This window comes from Anthonomus grandis, chromosome 4 (assembly GCF_022605725.1).
Source record: "Anthonomus grandis grandis chromosome 4, icAntGran1.3, whole genome shotgun sequence".
Classification (NCBI taxonomy): domain Eukaryota; kingdom Metazoa; phylum Arthropoda; class Insecta; order Coleoptera; family Curculionidae; genus Anthonomus; species Anthonomus grandis.
In genome coordinates, this window is record NC_065549.1 from 18,703,953 (window position 1) to 18,726,459 (window position 22,507).

Here is a 22,507-nt window from a genome sequence, read left to right on the forward strand (position 1 = left end):
AAGTACAAACTGTGACTTATAAAAAATGTGTGCTCTTTTGCTCAAAAACGCCAGAAACAATTTATGAAAATTGTTTTCACTTCCAAAAAACGACTCTTCAGGATAATGCACCTATTTTTAGTCAATGTGATGTCATAACTAGTCAGCAAAAGTATTCCTTAGACTCCAATAATATTTCTTTTATACCCCCAAAAATCGAAAATCTTAGCCTTAGTTATTTATCTTTGGCATAAACAGAAACATTTGAAAGCCATCCCGACTAAAGTTCTGGAAAAATTAATCAACGAGGACGTTGATTGCTCTAAGGGTAGAGGAGTAATAGCCGATAACCAGTATACTTGCTGATATAGCAATTAAGTACTATTTAAGTAAGTGTAGTATAACAATTGGTAACATTCTAATATTGTGTCAAAGCTCTGCTGTTCATGTTAGATGTTCATTCATTTTAAGTTTTTGGGATTTTTTGTAAATAAAGCTTTTTTAAAAGTAAAAACGCCAGGCTGTTATCATTATTCGCTGGTATATCTAGATTCTGTCACTTGTCAACTTCACATTTAAGGTTCTACCCTCGTATAACGGCGTCGGTTGAATACAAGGGGCACTCTTAAAGATGTATTTTGTTTATTATGGGGTTTAAAAGTATTAATTAGGTAGTAAAAAAAAAACCTTACGATGTAAGACTAAAAATCCTCTTACTCAGAGGCTTATTAGGGTAGAGGTGGACTTATGTAATATTAGAGGTCTGAAGATATACAAAGAAGATATAAGAATATTAACGCCGTGCACCAAAATCTGCAAATAAACAGACCTTACATTTCAGCTTCAGCTTTCTTCGACAGACCACCCAGTGATACACTATAAAAGGCTTTTTACCAACCTCGCTGATAAAATCGATAATCTACAACCAAATCCAAGCCATCCAAGTGAAAGAATTATTATTGCGGAACACTTCAACGTCCACAATGTGTTAACTGGTTGAAGTATTCTAACAGGAATTATGATGAGGAGCGCTAGCAGAATATATATGGGAGCCAATCAGAATTTCTGATAGATAGGGAGACTTTGCTAGCCTCCTGGATGTGTTTCTCGCGATGGATACTGATTTGTCAAATATTACCGTATTTGCACTACTAGGAACATCAGATCACAAATTAATAACCGCAGCATGTAAACTTGAAATGAAAACTCCGTAGCCACCCATGACGCGTATCTAGTTTCGCTTTATAGATCAGCCAACTAAAGACATTTAGAACAGTTCCTCTCTCCGTTTTCCAGGAATGATATTTGTTTCTAAACCAATAATCCTTCAGCGTGTATGTGCGAGATTTCAAAGAGAATTTTGGCAGGTATGGATGCTTATATTTCGAACAGCTTGAAAAGCTCTTCAGACAGCAAACCGTGGTTCGATAAAAGTTGCACCAAGGCAGTCAACAACAAAAATGTTGCTTATCGTAAATGGTGCCAAACCCTGCAAATCGTGTCAACCTTGTTTCGTTGAGAAATGCCTGCAAGTAGATTATCGATACCTTTAAAGAAAAATATAATGAGAGAGTGAAGAACCAACTTCTCAATTGCCTAAATGGATCAAGATCACTCTAGTCTGTAGCAAAAGCAGTTGGTCAAGGTTTCTGCAGGTCAAATTCCAAACTTGACTAGCGAAGATGGTTCCATCGCAAAGACCTAATGGAAAAGGCAGACTTGCTAGGTCAAATGTTCGCATTAAATTCTATCGTAGAATCATAAGGCAAAACACCACCGACTTTGCCAAGAAAGAGCTTTTTTGATGGTCGAAACTTGTCAACCACATTTTGACATTGAGTCCACCCATTTTGACATTGAGAAATATAGTGAATCCCATACAATAGCTCTGGATGATTCAAAGGCATTGGATAGGGTCTGGCATGAAAATCTCTTAAACAAACTGTATTCTTATGGTATGCCACCAATCTCATTGCTTAAAAGCTTCCTCGAGAACTTATCCATCCAGGTTGTCCTTAATGGACGCATCTCGTAGAGGTTTCAAACTAACGCTGGCATCTTGTTTTCTACCCTCTTCCTGCATACATATCAATGACCTTCTCGACAAGACTTCTAAACCGATTTACGGTTTTGCTGACAGAGCATTGGTATCTTCCTTCAAGTCGCCCAATCAGAGGACTTTAGCCATCACCCAGTGCCATAGGCATCGCCAAGGCACAACTACTAATGCCAACCTTAACATTATTTTAGAAAGGGGTCAGTGCAATCTGATTAAGTTTAATGGAGTTGAGACTTAGGCTACTGTACCTATTTAAAAAGAAAACTGTTCTCTGTTCAAATACCCTTTAAAGCTGCTTGATTCTCCCTGCAGAAAAGGGGCATACGTCTTATTGGAGATCCAAAAATAACTAAAAGCTTCGACAGTTTGGCGTATATAAGAAAGGTGGCGCACCTAAATCTGTTTTATCGATACTATTATCACGGTAAATGTTCTACCGAAGTGGCCTATGTCATGTCACCTAGAGCTATATAGCTTGAAATTCTCAACATGTTTCGGACACAGCGGTGTCCATCATTAGGGGGATAAAATATTTAAAATTCGGCCAAGTCACACATATCAGGGTTTGAGTTTATGTCAAAAAAATGTTGTTATTCATTTTCTAAATTTTATTGTTGACAATAAAAAAACAGTGTCGGTAAATAGGTCACCTGGCAGATAAGTTTATCTGACTTTTAACACTTAGCGCCATTTAAACTTGTATTTATAAAGACTATATGAAACAAAGGTTGATGTAAGCATTATGTTGATAACGCATAAACTAACTGTGTAAACTAGGTTTCATAGTACTATCGCAAGCATTTACCTGAACGGCAATAGCGCCCATATTTAATTAATTTGTCATAGTCAAAAGTCATAAGCCGATTTTCAATGTGGAACGGTTCTTAGTTGGTATTTACCAAGGCGTTTCTGCGATTCCTATAATTTCTAATTTCGTTTATTTGGACATTATTTGAGGCCATTGTTTGCAAAACTTGCTAATCGACAAAATCATGGAATTTCTTTTTTTTTGCTAAGTTTATTTAAATTTTGAAGGGGAATCAAATGATAAAATCAGCACTTTGCTTTGACGTTTTGCTTGCAAAACTCGCTCCTTGTTCTGACACCAATAAAATGAACTTGTTAAATCACGTGATTAACACGCGGTAGCAACTGTTGTAGGGTTGTTTACAAAAACTTTTTTCGGAACGCCATTTAAGTATTTTTTATTCAAGCAACTACACAGGTGTTTTCTTGGCGAATAAGAAAAAGTTTTTTTATTAATATGGAGTTAGTTGGTAAAAATTTTATGTCTGTTAAACCTAGTCCATAGGGAAAAGGACGCAAAAAACTTCTTCAGCCAGGAACGCATAAAGGGAATGTTGCTAAACTTGCTAGGTAAGTACTTCATCTTAAACTTATGATTTTGAACTTGTTTGGTAATCGTTTGAGTTTTATTGCAGTGTCAATTGTTTTTTTTAATTTCTTTGTCTTTTTTTTTTTTAAAGTCGAGTAGGGCTAACAAAAAGTTTACTAGCCGTGAGTCATGAGTTGTATCGATATTATGTTTTATGTATGCAGCTATTGTGTAATTTTTGTCAATTTATATTGTTACAGAAATACACCAAAAGCTCTTCCGGCTTTTCCAATTTGTGGACATAATGGACGACCCGGATTACATATTATTGTTCCACACTCACAATGGAGCAAATTAAAGATTTTCATGCCTATCTTTACCAGTCAAAAAACAAAATTAGCCAAGATCTTTTGATATTAGCGTGTTGCCAGGGAGAAAAACCAAAAAGGGGGAAATCTAATCATGCTGCAGTTTTAATAAAATACCGCGTTCGTCTGAGTAAAGGAGAGATGATTAGAGTTTGTGCCAAGTCATTTCTAGGAATTACAAATTTAAGCAAGGACCGCATACAAAGAATTGTAAGAAATTTTGTTGTAACAGGAGAGATACCAAGGGAACGTAGGGGTGGTGATAGAGTGGGTCCAAAAAATGACGAAAAACGAAACTGCATCAAACAATTTATAGAATCCATTACATGTACCGAGTCTCATTACTCTAGAAACAAGACGAGTGTGAGGATTTACTTGCCATATGACTTAAATTTTAAGAAACTTTTCAACCATTATCGTCAGAAAGTTCCACAGCCTATGCATGTAAAGATTTCTTATTTTCGAAAGTATGTGAATGCTAAATGCAATATCGCTTTTGGAACTCCGCTAACTGACTGTTGTTCTACTTGCTTAAGAACAAAAGAGCAGCTAAAAGTAGCAACTTCTTTAGATGTTTGACAAAACTAAGTCACTCAGCATCATGTTCATATCGCAAAGGCAAAAGCTTTTTTCAAACTGCTTAAAAATCCTGAACCCAACATAACTTACTTTTCATTTGACTGCCAGAAAAACTTGGCACTGGCAAGACTACCTGATCAAGCAGCATATTTTAGCCAGCAAATCAACTATAATAATTTTACCATTGTCGCTGGAACTTCTAAAGATAAATTAAGGCCAAGCAATGTGTTTTCTTACTTGTGGACAGAAATTGATTCCCGCAAAGATTCTAATACAATTGCATCAGCTTTGCAACATGCTCTAAATAATTTTGATTTTGATCCCAGTATAGAATCAGTTCGTTTGTTCGCTGATGGTTGCGGCGGACAAAACAAAAACACGAATATGATGACAATGTTGGCTTATTGACTTTTAGAAGAAGCGCCGAAACATATTAAACAAATTGAACTAATTTTTCCGATCGTCGGTCATTCCTTTATTTCGCCTGATCGATAAAGATATTAAAAAAATGCCTGTTATCGTCAAAATTAGTGACTACGATGATTTAATTAGAAATCATTCCACTATACGGAAAATCGGTATCGATTGGGATGTCTTTGATTGGAGAACACAAGCAAAACGTGTTATTAAGCTGCCTAGTTCATGTCACTTTGAATTTAATAAGGCAAAGCGGTTTATTTTTGTAGAAAAAGATAAAAATGTTCTGATTTGAGGTGAGCCCAATTACAACAATGCTATTGGAAAAGCTAAAAGTGTTTGTAAAAAAAATTTTAGCCTTTCTTCAATGGCTCCTCTGAAATTACCACTGGGAAAAGAACTTAAGGGGGATAAAGGAACTATTAATGGTCTCCTTACACTACGGAGAAAATTGGAGAAGCCTTCCGGAACTAACGTTTTATAAAAAACACTTAAAAAAAGATTCTGCCTCACCAGAAGAAACCGTTGATGGTTAGGATTTTTTTTTCTGTTTTTTTCTTTATATGTTTTTTTAAACAAGTATCATTAGAAATGCGAATTTCAATGTTTTATTTGCAATAACAAACCATGTTTTTTAAAAACTTTGCAATTATGTTAGGCTGAAATCTCCTAAATTACATTTCTAAAAGTCATAAGCAACAATTATAAAAACCTTTCAATTGCGAGAAAAATACTACAGGGCCTTTAATCGTTTTTTTTCGATTTCCGAAAAAAAGGCTTACGAGCAAAAAGCAAGTTTTGCAAATAATGGCCTCATTTAGGATCTATGTTTTGTTGTTTTGGAAGTATTTTTTGTTAAACTAATTTGATTATCCATGATGACCAACTCTATTTGTAATGCTGATATTCCTAATCCAAGAATAAGGCTTATGTGCTTACTGGCTGTTGATTTTTTTTTAATGAAAATTTCGTGTTGGTTTTAAAATATTTACGGCAGTCACTTTGTTCCGACACGCAAGAAATAATTCTTGCTTTGAAAGAGAAATATATCCCTGCTAATAAAGTGCCTTCAACAGTATATAAATTCAGACTTTATTTTTATTATTTGTTTTAGGAAGTTTTGGCATTTCAAATAACCATTTAACCAAAAATGAAAAACTATTACGCAGTTGGGTATTTACCGCAAATGTTGGAGACAACTTTGACAGTAGATTGTTGACGTCACTTTTTTACAAAACCAACAGCACCTAAATATTTTGGTAAATACCAATCGGAAATTGGTAAAAACCAAAACGCCTTGGTTATTCGCCTAAAATCGGTTATAAACTCTTTGATTCCAAATAACATTTCAGCGACTGTTTCTTTAGATCAGAATTTTTAAGTGGTGGGGGAACAATACGTCACACTTATCTGTCAAAGTTGTCAACCAAAAGAGTAACCGCGGCTCTTACCAATTCAACGCTGAAAATCGGCTAATATTCTATAGTTCTCGGCTAAGACGCATGCGTGTATCTTTTTGTTATTTACCTCTCAAACTGTCAAAACAAATGTCAGTTGAGATTATTTTTCCGTGGAAAGTATTGCGAAAAACTAATGAAATACTGAAATTTGCAGAAGACAAGTAAAAAAAAAATGGAGCAAGTACGTCTCTTGGTCCAGGAGCAGGGACGTGAGGCAAGAAATTTGCTGACATTCAACATTTCGGCCGGAAACGACTTTCCCAGTAAGCAGAACCGTTTTGTATACATCATTTTAGTCTAGTGTTTTTATATGCAAATCAATATTCCCATAAAGAAATCATACATTTGCCCACCTAAATGCTTGTTTTAACGCCTACCTCTTTAGTTAATTTAATTTAAGAGTTTGAAATCCAAAACTTGTAACAGTCTACATGTTAGTAGCCACTCCTTGAAAGTTCTTTTTGTGAAGCTTTAAAAAAGCTTCAAATTGTCTGTCCCTTTGCCTTTAAGCTAAATACTTCCTTTTAGGCAAAATAGCAAAAAAACCTCCCTGTGCACCGAGGGCTTCAGAGATACATAGTAACAAGCAGACAACCATGAATAGAAGAGCTGGGGCTAGAGTTCGCTCTGCCTCTACAGGAAGAGACAAAAATTCTGAGCTTAGGGCTCGGTACTGGGCATTGTTGTTTGGTAACCTTCAAAGATCAGTGAGTAATATGAGAGTTTATATTTATACTAGCTTAAATCAAATGTAAAATTTTACTAAATATTTTATCAAAATAGTTCTGGAGAAATTTAAAATTTAAACATAGTTTTTATATGTGAGGCACAGGTGCTATGTGCCTGTTCCCATACACCTTGAAAATGCAAATCACAGACAGGTGTGAAAGTTACCACATTTAACATTTGATGAGTTCTGTATAATCATTGTAAATATTTTCTACACTTATTTCTACTGACTCAAATTTTTTATAGAATTTATTGTTACTTATCACTAGATTAACATTTCAGTATTTGCTATTATTTTTTTATACAGCTTTGCTTACTACATTTGGTTTACTTATCAGCTCTAAATATTTCAATATTGCTGTCATGAGATTTTATGACACATTCTGCCTTTTTCCAGTCTTTTTTCTGGTACATTTTATTTTGTCAGATATTTGTTGATCAGTTATCTTACATTTCTTGAAGAATATGGGAAATTCAAAAAAAAAAAAGTTTTTCTTCTTAAATGGAATAGCCTGAACATTATGGAAGCAATTTTTTCAAATAGTACAAACAGGGTTGGCAAAAATCTGGGTTTTTGTATGCTCTGGGTGGGGTTTTGGGTATTTGTGCTGGGTTTTTGTGTTTTTCTTGGGTATTTGGGTACTTGTTGGGTATTTGTCATTTTCCGGAACTCTAACCTCAAATTATAGAAAAATAACATTAATTTTGAAGTTTTCACTATACTGGTTGTTTTTTGATGTTGTGTTAAAACAACATTAATAAAGTGTTGTAATAGTAATAAAACAGAGTGTTTTAGTGTGTTTCTTTTTGATGCATAAACTAAAAGTTAAAAGGTGAGTTTTGAATTTGCCAGCACGATCTGGAGATTCAAGAAAACCGTTGGGTATGTACCCTGTTCCCCGAATCGACACTTTCACTATATTAAACTATCAATCACAATCGAAACTTTTCAATGCACGATGTCGCCTCCCCCACGATGCATCCTGCATCATCCGACCTGGTTACCGTCGTGAATAGGATCAGCTACCACCGGTAAGGGGTTGGGAAAGGTCTGGCAAAGGGATTTAAAGGATAGGAAGGACGAGCAACCACGTGTTGATGGGATGAAGCATAACGCGGAAGTAGGATAGAAACTTTCACAAAGTTTAATTCTGAAATGCAAGTTGTACTAACGGCAAGGGGTAGGAAGGGGTCAAGGAAAGGAATTCGTAGGATAGGATAGGACGAGAACAGCCACATGTTGACTGTGTGACAAGGACGACGCAGGATTATTTTATTGCTATTCTTTTTTTATGCTAAATTTAAAAATTTAACCCTGAAAACCGAATCAACTAATTACTTGTTTTTCTGCAATCATATATTTCTTTTTTACATTTGAAATAAGGTTTGGACTTAGTAGTATTAGGCAAACTGTTGTTCACTTTTGGTCCTACAGAGTATACATGCTGTTGACATACTGTATGTTAAGGGTTTTGCAGAGCAATATGATCTTGAGCTACAACTCTAGTATTATGTTCAGAGATAATATTTTATTAGTAAAATGCTGTCTTCAGCATAAATCTTAGTATAGTTTTAATGTGTAATTGGCTAATATCGAAAATGCGTGTTTGTTTTGATTTTTCAAGGAAAATTTATTCAAGCTTTTTTAAAGCGTAATCTGTATCTGTGCTTTTATTTTGCTCATATTGGTATATATATTCGTGAGACCATTTCTTGTGCATGTGTGTGAAATTAGCGCTTTTTTATAACTATTTTTTGCCACCATGTGTAATTAACAGGCAACATTGTGTTTGTGGCTCTTTACGCTGCTTTCTGGTTACCAGTAGTTATTATTTAACTTGAGGATGTCTGGACAATGTTCTGACTTCAGTTCAAGGATCCACCAAAAAATAAGAAGGTGCGAGAAGTGTGCCAACATTGGCTTTAGTGAAGCGCTATTGCTGCTGTGAGCTGCTCTATTACATGTATTTGTCAAGGATGTGCTAATAAACTTATGAAGTTATTCGAAGTTGAGGATTGTTTACCCCTCTTGAGCAAGAATTGGATGAGGTCAAGACTGAAACCAAAAATGTGGCCATTCTCATGGAAAGCATAAGGACCCTCTGTTTGGATGTAAAGAGTATGAAAACATCCTTTCAAAGTTCATTTGATGATTTAAAATCAGAAATTTTGTTGATGAAAATTTCTGTCAATGTGCAACAGTCTAATCCTATAGAGTGTGTTGATCATAAAAACATGGATTCTATTCTCACAGAGGTCAATGAGAGAAACCTAAGGGCCAACAATATAATAATTTACAACATCCCTGAACCCAATATGGAGAGGATCCAAGATAGAATTCAGGATGACCGACAGAAGATCAGGGATTTGTTGGACATATTAAACAAGAAATCTGCTGCTGAAAAGATGATTAAATTAATTCGATTGGGTAAAAAGAGAGATAATGGATCCCTTAAGGTAGTTTTTACTGATTCTAAAACTGCCAATAAGCCAGCCAGTAGTCACACATACAAAATTAAAAATGATTTAACCATTTAGCAGAGAGAATGCATAAAGAGTGTGGTAAATGAATTAAATAGGAGGAAAGAGGCCAGTGAGGTGAACATCAGTTTAAAGTTTCAGAACAATGTGCCCTATATTGCTGATTCTGGCAATGATAAAAATAGGGGCTAAAAATAGTACGGAATCAAAAAACAGAAATTGACTCCATTACATGTTTTTTGTCATAATATTGGTATGTATGTAGATGTATGTATATAAATTTGTCATAATGTGGTATAAGAACTAGGATTAGTGATCTTTGTAAAGCAATTTTGTGTTCTGGCTATGATGTTTTGGTGTTTGTTGAAAATCGGCTCTCAGAGGAGTATTCTGATGCTGAGTTAGGAGTAAAGTCTTTCAATTTGTTCCGTTGTGACAGGTCTAGCATTACAAGCAACGAGAGTCGTGAAGGTGAAGTTTTCATTTATGTCAGAGACTTGTTCATGTTATAAATCTTAAGTTGGCATATGATTCTGTTGAACAGTTATTTTTATTATATAAATTAGGTGTTAGTAATTTTGTACTTGGTGGGGTACATATTCCACCAAATTCACGGGCGAGTTTGTATGAAGGACACTGTCACTCAGTTGACATCCTTAGGCAGGAGTATTTAGAAACTGATTTTTATATTTTTGGCGATTTTAATATACCTGAAGCCAGTTGGAGAAATAGTGACTCAGGGGTAGCTATTTCTTGCCCTTTGAATTCACATGGATTAATATTAGGACAACAACAGACTGGTCTTTTTAGATCTCATTTTCTTTAATATATCTAATCTTTTGGTTAATGAGGCTACTGATTATCATTTTTAATGAATCTATTCATCATAAAGCATATTGTCTTTCAATAGTCTTTGGTAGTACTGATAGGAAGAGCATTCGATTTGTTGATTTTTACTATGACTTTAAAATGGCCGATTATAATGGTATCAATAATTATCTAGGTGCAGTTAACTGGATGCTTTATTGGTGTCAAATGATATTAATGGCATAGTCTCTCAATTTTATCATATTTTAGGAATGGCTATAGCACTCTTTGTGCCATTAAAAAAGTATAAAACATCTCAGTTTCCTTCTTAGTTTTCGGCTAAATTGAGATCATTAGTTAAGTTGAAGAAAGGGGCTCATAAGTGTTGCAGGACCATTAATTGAGCAGCTGACTCTTTAAAATTTTCTAATCTCAGAAAGAGATGTAAAACTGTAAAATGAGTGATATTTGCTATCAAAATCACCTTTTGAAGTTAGATCAGCAGCTTTATACTGACCCTAAAAGTTTTTGGTTTAATTTAAATAAGGATAGGCAGGTAAATGGAATACCTAATTTAATGAATTACAGGGAAATGACTTCTTGGGATGTGAGGAAATTGCAGAGGGTTTTGCTCAATTTTTTTCCACTGTATATTGACAGAATAGCCCAAATAATCTTAGTGCTTGCAATCAGACTAGGGTAAATAATACAGTCATTCCCAATTTAAATTTGTCACTCGAATTGGAATTTGATAAAATTTTTAAGCTAAAGCCAAAGCTAAGTTCAGGTCCGGATGGTGTTCCAGATTATTTTTTGTCAAAATGTGTTTGTACTATTTCTCACCTTCTTTTTATTATCTTTAAAAATTTTTGGATACAGCAGCTTTTCCAACTCTACGGAAACACAGCTTTGTGGTAGCAATATTTAAAGCTGGTGATATCAGTGAATTAATGAATTATAGAAGTGTGAGTATACAGTCTGCCATCCCAAAGCTTTTGGATGAGCTTATTTATGATCAGTTGCATTTTCACTGTAAGGAGTTATTGGTGGGTGAGCAGCATGGGTTGGGTTGGGTTGGGTTGGGACATCTGGAAAATCAACATTGACAAATTTGCTGATATTTCATCAGGATTTACTAACTTCCTGGGAGAAGGGGTGTCAGATGTCATCTTCACTGACTTGCAGATGGATGTCATCTACACTGACTTCTCCAAGGATTTTGATAGAGTTGATCATGGCATATTACTAAGGAAGTTGGAGCTGTTTGGCTCCCCTGGGAAATTAGTGGCTTGGTTTTTTGATTTCTCGTCTGGAAGGACCCAGCAAGTTCACATTGGAAATGCTAGGTCAGACAACATTGTTGTCTACTCTGGTGTTTAATATATTTATCAGTGATATTGCCTCCTGTTTTGAAATTAGTAACTTCTTGATATTTGCAGATGATGTTAAATTTTATAGACAAATATCATCTTCCCTTGACCAAGTTAGGTTGCAGCAGGATTTAAACAAATTGTATGGATGGTGTATTAATAATAATTTATTTTTAAACATTAGTAAGTGTAATATTATGAGTTTTTACAAAGCAGATAAGAGGAATGATTCATCTTATAGTGTTGCTGGCCGTAATATTCAGTACTGCAGCACAATAAAGGACCTTGGGATATGGTTTGATGAACAACTAACCTTTAATACATACATTAATCATATAATCTTAAAGTCGTCCAGGGTTCTTGGCTTTGTGGTTTGCAATTGTAGGGATTTCACACTGGAGACCTGCTAGAGAGTTTATATCTCACTTGTAGTTTCTCTGCTTGATTATGGTTCAATGGTTTGGCACCATTAAAATTTGTTAGATTCTGTCTGTTAAACTAAATATGAGAATTCCTGATAATCATATATATGACCATGCATGGGAGATGCTAATTCTCAAAACTTTAAAACAAAGACGTTTACATTCAGATCTTATTTTATATTCAAGTTGTTAAATGGCCTTATAAATTGCCCTGACCTTCTGAGAATGATTTTCTGTAATATGCCTAAGACATAATCGTTTGTTTTTCTTGCCTTTTCGTGGCACTAATTATGCATCTCACTCTCCAATTGATAGGACTTTAAGATTGCTAAACTCAGGTGAAGTGGATATTTTAGGCATTACCTTATCTCAGTTTAGGCATCAAATTAGAGAAATTATTTGAGTCTTTTTGTTAATTTTTTTTTCAATTTTTTTATATTTAATTAGGGAAGGTATTTAATTTTTAATATTTGTCATATTAGCTTTTAGTCATTGTTCTTTTTTATATTCATTTATGGATTGTAGTTAAGTTATCAGAGCCAAATCAGTGTTAATGGCCATATTAAATGGTTAATATGGTTGTTAATTCTGTTAGAATTTAATAGTTTATTATTGTGGTTAGGTGAGAATTTATTAATTAAATGAATTATTATGTTCTATTATTCTAATATAGTTCTAGTATTCTAATACAGTAATGGCGTTGATACCGTATAACAATAAATAATAATAATAATGATAATAAAATAATATTAAATAAACCGCTTTCAGTTGGATATTTTTTATTCTTATTTAATATGATTTTTATGATCGATCTTTGAGCAATTTAAAAATTTTCAAAATCGTTACCCCTGCACCACCCCAAACTGCAATGCCCTACTTTAAAATCGATTCTACTAAGGCCCTATTCACCGATTTGAGGGAATTAATTGATAGAATATTTCTCAGTTCATAGAATTTAATTCATAGAATAAAGATTAATTTTCGACTTTTGCTAGTTCTTTCCATGTAAAGGTTTCATTAATAAACACTCCCAAATATTTAATAGAATCTTTTCTCTTAATTTAACAATCACAAGCATAGTCATAATCAATTCTACGAAGGCCTTTATGCAGGGTAAGGGTCCTAAAGTCAGGAAGGGATCATATAGAAAGTGAGAAGGCAACAAATTTAGAGTTTTCTACATTTATGGAAAGCAAACTGTCATCCAGAAATTGAATTGAAAATATACATATTTTAAAGGTGGCGGAAATTTACAACACCGTGGAGACACATGAAAGCCTTACAGAGTGTCAAGAAGTAGTTTTGGTACTTGAAAACTACTTAAGAGATTTTTCAGCACTGGCAGATTGGTTCAAGTTAAAGTGGGATTATGAAAATACACCTGCACTCCAAAGACCTACATCATTAGGTAAATACCCTTGCGCACTGTATTTCAAATGATTTTTTTATTTTTACCATTTTAGCCTGGGATATTTCCAAAACTGCTCTATCCAAACCTAGTAGGTCAGGCAAATCCAGTCCCAGCTTGGGCAGTGGACGCAATAGTCCAAACCCAACCATTTCAGGCAAGATTAGTCCAAGAATTCAAGCCACGAAATGTAAGTTATTTCGTAATATTTAGATATTTCAATTTATTCATGTCAATACATCACAAATGTTTACATATGTCAGAAAGTTAAATAACAAAAATGAAAGTTCCATATATTAAAAATTCGATAAGAACGCAAACATTAAGTATCTAAAGTTAAATATATCTTATTACAATGAAACACAGATATCTGGTTAAGATTTGCATATAAATAGGTACATTAATAGACAGTAAGACTTTGTATAAAATGTAAAACACTTATTTAAACAAAAAAAAATGAAAATTTGAATTTTAAGTACTTGTCAAAGGAAATAAAAGGAGTTACATAACAATATTACCCTGACCTTACTCTTATATTGTTTAAATGGTATGCTTGTTATACTTTCCGGCAGCGCATTAAAACATTTTATTGACGAATACCCAGGTCATACTATCTATTAATCTCATTTAAAGGCAAAAACTGCACTTGTAATTCCTGCCCTTCAAGCCCCTTGCCACCAGTTGAGCCGCCGATACCAGAAGGTATACCAATTGGTCTGCAAACAGATGAAACTCCAGTTTCTATTCCTGACTTATTGCAAGATGAAGTGCAAAAAATACCCTTAAAAGCTGTGCAAGATGAAAGTCAGAAGACACCTTCAAAGACACAACCTAAAGTTGACACGAACTTAAAAAAGAAAATTGAAGGAAAAGTTATAGAGGCTAAGGTTAAAAGTGGCGCAAGAGTATCGGCTAGTAAAGGCAAGTAAAAATTCTATGATTCGAATACAGCTTACCATCTTATTAAATTTTTTAGGTGATTCTAAACAGGCTGTGCCCAACAAAAAAGAGAAACCAATTCCCACAAAATTAAAAGCTGAAAAACAAACAGGAAAAACAAGTATTAGGAAGAGTAATGATGATTTGAAAAACGCCGTCAAAGATGATAAGGTGTCTGTAGGGTCTACTGAGCCAATCGATCAAAGGAATGGGAAAAGTAGTTGTATGTCTAAGCAGAATTCATTGGAAGGTAAAGAAATTTTAAAGTGTTTTAAAATTATATATTATTGATATTCTTTTTTTACTTCTAGTCTTGGTGTTTTATATAATTTTTTAATTCTTATGCTTGAATTTTAGCAGCATAATTTATTACTAAAATAGAATTATTTAAGTAATAATGAATTTTGGAAAAATATCTTGTCACTATCAATCTGGATAGAAAAAGAAAAACTTCCTCTCTTCTTTAGTGGAAGAGGAGGAGAGTTATGACTTCTTTTAAAACACACATTTCCTAAGATAAAAAGTAAGGATTTTTGATAAAATTTCCTAAGATTAAAATACCTCTATAAAATGCATATAATAGAATATTTACATTTTTATTAAAAATTTACACTTTTTCATATAACTTGACTTACCAGTAAAGAGGTTATGATGTAAGAATAAGGAAGGGCAAGAGAAAATCTAGCAATGATGTCTCCTAAGTAAAAATATAGTTTAATAAGTAAAAATAAGTGTTTATATTAAAAATAAATTTATAATTTTTTTATTTTATATCGGGATCAGTGAAGTGAATGTTAAGAGTGACACCTGAGAATTTCAATATTTAAATTTATATTCAGACATTTTAAAAGTTTAGAGCTAATTCTTATTACTTTATTATTAGGTCAATTATTACTTCATGTTTTCCATCTTATAGTACTAACAAAAAATATTCAGTATAAATAGGGTTCAGTTCAAGTCAGCTATAAAAGCTTCCTTTCATTGTTAAAATTATTTTGTTTAAATTCTATTAACGATAATTCTTAAACTGGTTATTGAATAGTTTTCTATTTTGTTCCTTTAATAGACGCTGATTTATGAGACTTGGACTTTGAGTTTACTTTTTTCCCTCCTTTGGTCATATACTTAATTCTCTTTGAGAGGAATGGATGATTATTTTGATTTACGTAATGCCAGTCAGGCTACACTCATTCGAACCTACAGGAAGAACCTAATTGCACGGAAAAGTTTACTGATGAAAATTTGGTTTTTTCAACAATGTTTACTATTTCAACTAGTTCCAAAATTTATAAGCATCAGATGCAGGGCACACGCAAGGGCTTCTACTCAGATTATTTGGATTAAGGAAGAAATAAAAAATCATTTCAGAAACCTAAATACCGTTAATTCTAAGCTTAAATTTTTTTATTTAACTCCAACTTTTGTGTTATCTTTTTTAGAATTTTGTAGTTTGGATTTAAAATTTAGGGACGATGTGGACTCATTTGGATCTGAAACTTTTGGGAGATTGGGTAAGAAAATTTCCAACCTTAAATCGTCCAATTTGACACAATTAAAACAACGTAATTTACCTGAATTTAGACAGAACTTGGGTGGTAAATCATATTTTGATTTTCACAAAAGATTTTTGAATTTATCTGACGTTTCATTTTCAACCCATGAAGAAAATATTCTAGGTCATAACTTAAAATGTAATTTTTCACATAAATTTGATTTAAAAATTAGAGAAACGCTAGCCGTCGAGGCTGAAAACATCCTACAAACTACAGATATTACCAACAAAAATATCCTTAGAGCAAATATTATTTCCCTCTTAAATTCTAAATTGGACAAAAACAAAACTTTTAATTATAATGGTAAGCACTTAAGATCCTTAAAAACTAAAATTAAACAACATGACTTGATTGTCACTAAGGCCGATAAAGGATCTTGCTTAGTCGTTATGAAACGCACAGATTATGTGAATAGGGTTGTCGTTTTTCTTGATACCGATGAGTTTCAACCTTTGACTAGGGATCCCGCAACTTCATTTTTTACAAAAATGAAAGGTGTTCTCGATAGATCTTTATTAACCTTGGAGTTTTTTTATATTAGAAAGGAGGCTCTTTATCCTATGAACCCTAGAACTCCTCTTCTTTACGGGCTACCTAAAGTTCATAAAGAAGGACAGCCAATTAGACCAGTGGTATCTTTTGTAGACTCTCCTTGCTATAAACTTTCTTCGTGGTTGAATGGGGTTTTGAGAGAGGTAACAGGCTTCCGAAGTTGTTTTTCCACTAAGAATTCCGTCGAATTTGCTAATTTTTTAAAAGGCATATATATACCAGACAATGCAATGTTAATTTCCTTAGATGTGAAAACTCTTTTACCCAGTATACCACCCACTGACTGCATTGAACTAATGGAATCTTTACTGGCAAATTCTAATCTACCCAGGCTGATTTCTTCAGACTTAATTTGGCTACTAAAAACTGTTTTAGATCAAAACTTTTTTAAATTCAATGGCAAAATGTATACACAGAAGGCTGGGGCTTAGCCATGGGATCATGCCTTTCCCCTTTCTTAAGTGAAGTTTTTATGCACAACTTGGAGTGCAAAATTATGAACAGTTCTTTCGCCGATCATATAATAGCGTATAAAAGATATGTGGATGACATTTGTATTGTTTGGGGAGGCAATGACGATCAATTGTCCAGCTTCGTAAATTTTACAAACGGTCTACATAGTAGAATTTCATTTACCTTAGAAAAGGAGCACAACAAAAGTTTACCTTTCTTAGACCTTTTGTTAATCAGGAATAATAATAAAATCGAATTCGATATATACAGGAAACCATCCACAACTGACAACATCATACAATTCACTTCTAACTCACCACATACCCACAAGTTTGCTTCATTTAACTCTTTGTTATATAGGATGTTCACCCTTCCTCTATCCAAGGAATCTTTTTATAAAGAATTTAACATAATAAAGCAGCTTGCAGTTAATAACGGTTTTCCACTTTCTACCATAAATAAACTTTTTTTCGTATACATGAGTAAATATAACTTCCCCTACTACATCTTACACTCCAATTCTTTAAATCTTAACAAATTCAGATCTTTAACATTTTTTGGTTCAATATCTCTCCAACTTGCAAAACTCTTTAAAAATAATCTTAATCTTTCAATAGCTTTTAAAACTGCAAACACTTTGAAAAAACACTTGATAAACACAAATGATAAAATGGACCAAACTTTAAAATCTGGGGTGTATTCTTTGAATTGTGGTGAGTGTTCCGCTGGCCAGTCTGGTAGAAGAATTTCCACTACGGTGAATGAACATATGAGTCTTTTCAACAATTGTAAAAACACCGATATTAAAGAAACAAAGTCAGCCTTTGCAAATCATCTTTTATCGACTGCTCATAACTTTTCGGTGTCGGATGATGTAACTATATTACATGAGTGTGGAAAAGGTAAAAAACTAGATCTCCTCGAAAAGCTGGAAATTACAAGAGCTAAGAGAAGCCGAATATTAAATTGTGTCAATGATATCTTTAATTTCGAACCTAATCTCATTTTCAATAATATCCAATAAAATTTTAATCTTGTCTCATATAATGTAATTATTGGCATACAATCATTACCCCGGTTTGGCGACAAGGTATATGCTTCGGACTTCGGATCCAATGGTGCATTTTTTGAAAAAATCTTTTTTATATTTTTTTGTCCTTTCATCATCGTATTTGTTTTCATTCCTTTTAAGATAATATGTATAATATGTATTGGATGTGATATTTGGCGTTTTAAATTCCATATTTTAGTCAATAACAATACACGATGGTGTAAACGTATTTTATTTTAATTTTTTTATTTATGTTAGTGTGAGTTAGTGTGTGGTTTTTTGTATTTCGATAGGTATGTCTTTTCTGTTAATTAGCGTTCTGTTCCGTATCATTTAATTTTGATAATTTTATTTAGGTCTGATGATGCCCTAATGCGGCGAAACGCGTAACCTTTAATCGACGCTGATTTATGAGACTTGGACTTTGAGTTTAGTTTTTTCCCTCCTTTGGTTAAACAGGTTTTTTTTAATTATATATAAGTTTATATAAGTTTTTTTTAACATATACATAAACGCTAATTACATAATTTAAATAAAGTTAAAACAAAGACAGGTACAAGACAATACTAAAAAATAAAAATCACATTTCTTTTCAACAGCCTCAAAAATCTTTCTCAGTTAACATAAAAAAATTCAAAACTTTCGGCCTAGGAGTTTGCCATTCGTGACACCCTTGGAATAACTGAATTAAACCCAACATTAGTCCCTAGGGGTTAATAAAACATACTTACAGACCTTGTATTTCGTGTGGCAAACTGCATTGAATTTTATTCACTTTCGCAATATTTGTTTTATTTCATTTGAAATTCCATTGACAATCTTAAAAAAGTTTTCTAACAACTTTATTGTCTCAAAAATAAACACAATTAATATTTCTTCGAATCTTCTATAGGAATGTTTTACAGAAAAAACAAATTAATTTTTTAAATTCTATAAAGATTACACCGTCTAACGGACGGTGGGGGAACTCCTTTGAGAAAAACATCTGTCCACCACTTTTCTCGAGTATTTTCTTTCAAAGCTTCTGGAGTATTATCGGTAATTTTATTTACTGTGTTCTAAATCATCTGGGGCAAAGATAGTCTCTAAAAGGGTAATCTTCTTATAAACGTTATTTATTTTTTTTAGAAACTGAATCTCAAAAGGATCAATCACAGACAATAAAAACCTTAGGTCTGGACCAAAACAAGCAAAATATCGGATTAGAGCTGACCGAAAACGTAGCAAATTTTTTCACAAACTGCTCTATAAAAAATATTGACTCTCCCAGCGAAGATCAACGGACTTACGACATTTTGCGGAAAGTCGGAGTCGAAAGCGCAGAAAAAGGAACGAGCACAGAAGATTTTCCAAGGTAATATCTTGCAAGACTGTTTTAATTCTAATGTTAATTTATTTTTGCTTTTCTAAAAATAATGTAATTCATACACTCAGTTACAGAAATACAAACCATACAACAAGTTTTTTATTTACAAGTCTTCAATCAAAAGGGTGCTCTTATAATAATAACATTTTGTTAAAGATAAATTTAGAAAATATTTTTTTTTTAATAATTAATAATTTTTTTAAAAACAGAATCCACCTGCCCTAGATTAGTTAATGTTGGAAAAATAATTGTTTTTCTAATATCTCGGTACTCGGAAAAGCGCTGTTATGCTCGAAATGCCTTATTTAAGGTCGAGAAATAAAAAATTCTTTCTACCTATAAACAATTTGTTTAAGGTTAATAAAACTTATTTTATGATTTGTTGATGGTGTAAGAAGAAGTTTTATCCTTTTAAGGACTCGAGACTTTCTTTGGCAGTCAATGACTCTCTGTATTGTAGAATCAATTAAACTGAATTATAGTTATATTTGGATATAAACGATGGCGGGCGAGTCTGACGGCGATTCATCTATATCGTCGCCTTAAAGTGTAAACCTGCTAAGTCCATTTTTGGCTAAAATGCGTTTTTTCGAAAAACCGGCAGCACTATATATTCTACGTTGATTAGATAACCTGCCAACTACAAATGTGTAATAATAATCCTTATTTTATACGATGAGAATAACAGCTAACTCCCGCCGACTCAAATCCACTTTGTAAACACAGTCAAGTCGACACAGCCATGTGCATTTTCAACGGTGATCTTGTGAGAACGTATCGCAATTGAGTTTAATGTGCATTATTTTAAGTTACTTCTAGTATTTTGGGCGTTTGAAATTTTTTTTTTATTTAATAACACAAGAGGTAAGTTGTTAAAACATTGTTATCCAAATTGCATGCAGTAATGATTTTTTATTCAGCGTTAATTATCGTTTATTGTTTTAATAGGACTTGGCAGTATTTCTTAAATGTTTTTTTAAATATCATGAGGAGAAAACAGTTTTTCTACTTAACAAAAAACTTACAAAATTAAATAATATTATTAATTAATTTTCTTACAATTAGACAAATTAAATAAAATATAATATTTTAGTACAGCAATAAGTTACTTTTATGGTATTTACTTTTATAGAAAAGCGTGTTAACCACAATAAGCAATAAATTGTTTGCCAAAAAAATATATATTTATGTAAACCCTTTTTAAATTATAATAGGTGATGAATCAAGTTTTTTTTTTAATTTAAGATGTCACGTGCCAAATGAATCCTTGATATGGCCATCGGCCAAACAGCAAATGAAACCGAATACTCAGAGCTGGGAGAAGACTCTGAGCATAATACTTGGTAGTATTCTTTTGGGGAAAGCAGTGGTGTAGAGTCAATTCCCCTGTCGTTGGAGTTACCAATGGATATATTAGACTCTCCCATAAAAGAAAATCGACCCTTTGAAAACTTCCAAATAGCCGAAAATGTGCAAATTGATTTTATTGACGAAAATGGTCCAAAATTAGATAATTGTGAAGAAGTTATTGCACTGAATGAAATTCCTTTACTGGACAACTTAAATGAAGCTCCTCGTGCTTCTACATCAGGAATCAATCATATTAAAAAACAATCCAATATAGAATCTACAATTTCTGATATTTCCGATGACGAAGATAGCAGGTTGGTACCATATTCGGATTCTGACTCAGGCTCATCTTATAGTTATCCGATAAAAAGTAAAAAACGTAAAAAAAACGCTTTCAAGTACAAGAAGCAACGTGGTTTGCTGGAAAAAATAGAAAGTTAAGAGAAAGGGGTCAAAGTTACTTGGGACGAAACAAAAAAAAAAGGAAAATGGATCTATAATAACAATCCAAAAAAACCTCGTACAATGAAGGAAAGGTGCAAATGTAAACTAAACCCTAAAGGAATATTAAAATGCTCTGCAGTAAATGAAGGTCAAAGGCAACGTACTTTTAACAGTGCACAAGAAGGGGTCAAAAAAAGTCTTAATTATCCAGAAAATTCCTATTTATTGGCTACCAGTTACGTGACTTCCACATGTCACATCATCAGGCCAAGGACTAAAGTAAAAAGAAGACATTACAACTTTAAAATATAATAGAAAATAGAACGTTTTTCTGGCGATACAAATTATGTTAGGTACTTACAATTATAAAACGAGATTTGTCAACATCATAAAATTAAAACACATAGAAACACAATGGACATTTATATTAGTGTACGTGGACAACACAAATATAATAAAAACTTTTTAAAAAATTACGTCTACATTAATATAAACAAATAAAAAAATCCAAGATCAACACTGTACTATACGTGTATGTAGGTGTATATAATTTTCAATGTTAAAATCGTAAAAAAACGGACGCCACATTAATTTATTCAAACAAACAATATCATTAACGACATCTATCTATTTACAAACCAATCATCAATTCGTGTATATAGGTTACTTACAGTACTATATATATCTCATAAATATAAATTGCCTAGACGCGCGATAGATGGCTCTACGGCTGTAGATCGTTTATAAATAATTATTAGTCAAATAAAGTTTTAATTAGGTTATTTTCTCCCATGTGAACTTGTATATTTAAGGAATTGTGATGGTCTTTCTTACGTGATCTTTGAATTTCTAAGTACTCCAAGTTGTTCAAAAGGCGATTATCCTGTAAACGATGAATTATTTTAAAATTACTATTAAAATCTGTACAATGTCCAGTTTCAATTATATGTTTAGCAAAAAGAGATTCCGAATTGTTGTCTGATACATCTATTATGCTCTGCAAATCTGCTCTTAAAATTTCGTTTTGTTCTTCCAATGTAATAATGTCCACACTCACAGGAAAGTTTATATACACCTTTGCACGCTAAAATATCATCTTTATCTTTATTATTTAAAAAGAGATTACCCAATGTCTTCTGAGATTTAAAAGCAACTTTGATATTGTGTGAAGTTAAAAGTTTTTGTATTTTATAGGAAACAGGGCCATTAAATGTAAGAGTAACGAATTTTATAGGGTTTTGATCCCGGTCCTCATTCTGAAACGTGTTTAAATATACATTATGAGTTGAGTTACGTAATAGTTTTTTATTTTTAATTTTATCGATAATTGTTGAGGAAAAACGATGTTTTGTGGCAACAAAAATGTTCATTACCACTTTAGGAA

The 22,507-nt window shown here is 32.9% G+C and overlaps 2 protein-coding genes across 5 annotated transcripts in view; one reads left to right on the top strand and one right to left on the bottom strand.

Annotated features, from left to right (window-relative positions):
• LOC126735699 (putative autophagy-related protein 11) overlaps positions 1–22,507 on the bottom strand; it is a 71,292-nt gene that overhangs the window by 44,471 nt on the left and 4,314 nt on the right. The window contains exon 1 of one of the 2 annotated variants that reach the window (XM_050439765.1): positions 2,844–3,092. The exons of the other annotated variant lie outside the window; for it this stretch is intronic. The gene's annotated coding sequence lies outside the window, so the exon portion shown is untranslated. Of the gene's footprint in view, positions 1–2,843; positions 3,093–22,507 lie in introns of those variants that run through there. 2 annotated transcript variants of the gene reach the window in all.
• The window catches only part of LOC126735697 (S phase cyclin A-associated protein in the endoplasmic reticulum), a 206,783-nt gene continuing 190,440 nt past the window's right edge, over positions 6,165–22,507 (top strand). For 2 of the 3 annotated variants that reach the window (XM_050439761.1, XM_050439763.1), the window contains exons 1-7: positions 6,165–6,461; positions 6,727–6,905; positions 13,247–13,415; positions 13,471–13,605; positions 14,049–14,336; positions 14,392–14,604; positions 19,092–19,317. In XM_050439761.1, the coding sequence (XP_050295718.1) occupies positions 6,371–6,461; positions 6,727–6,905; positions 13,247–13,415; positions 13,471–13,605; positions 14,049–14,336; positions 14,392–14,604; positions 19,092–19,317 (1,301 nt within the window). In that variant the 5' untranslated portion in view covers positions 6,165–6,370. The remainder of the gene's footprint in view (positions 6,462–6,726; positions 6,906–13,246; positions 13,416–13,470; positions 13,606–14,048; positions 14,337–14,391; positions 14,605–19,091; positions 19,318–22,507) is intronic. The other variant, XM_050439762.1, reaches the window with a different exon arrangement.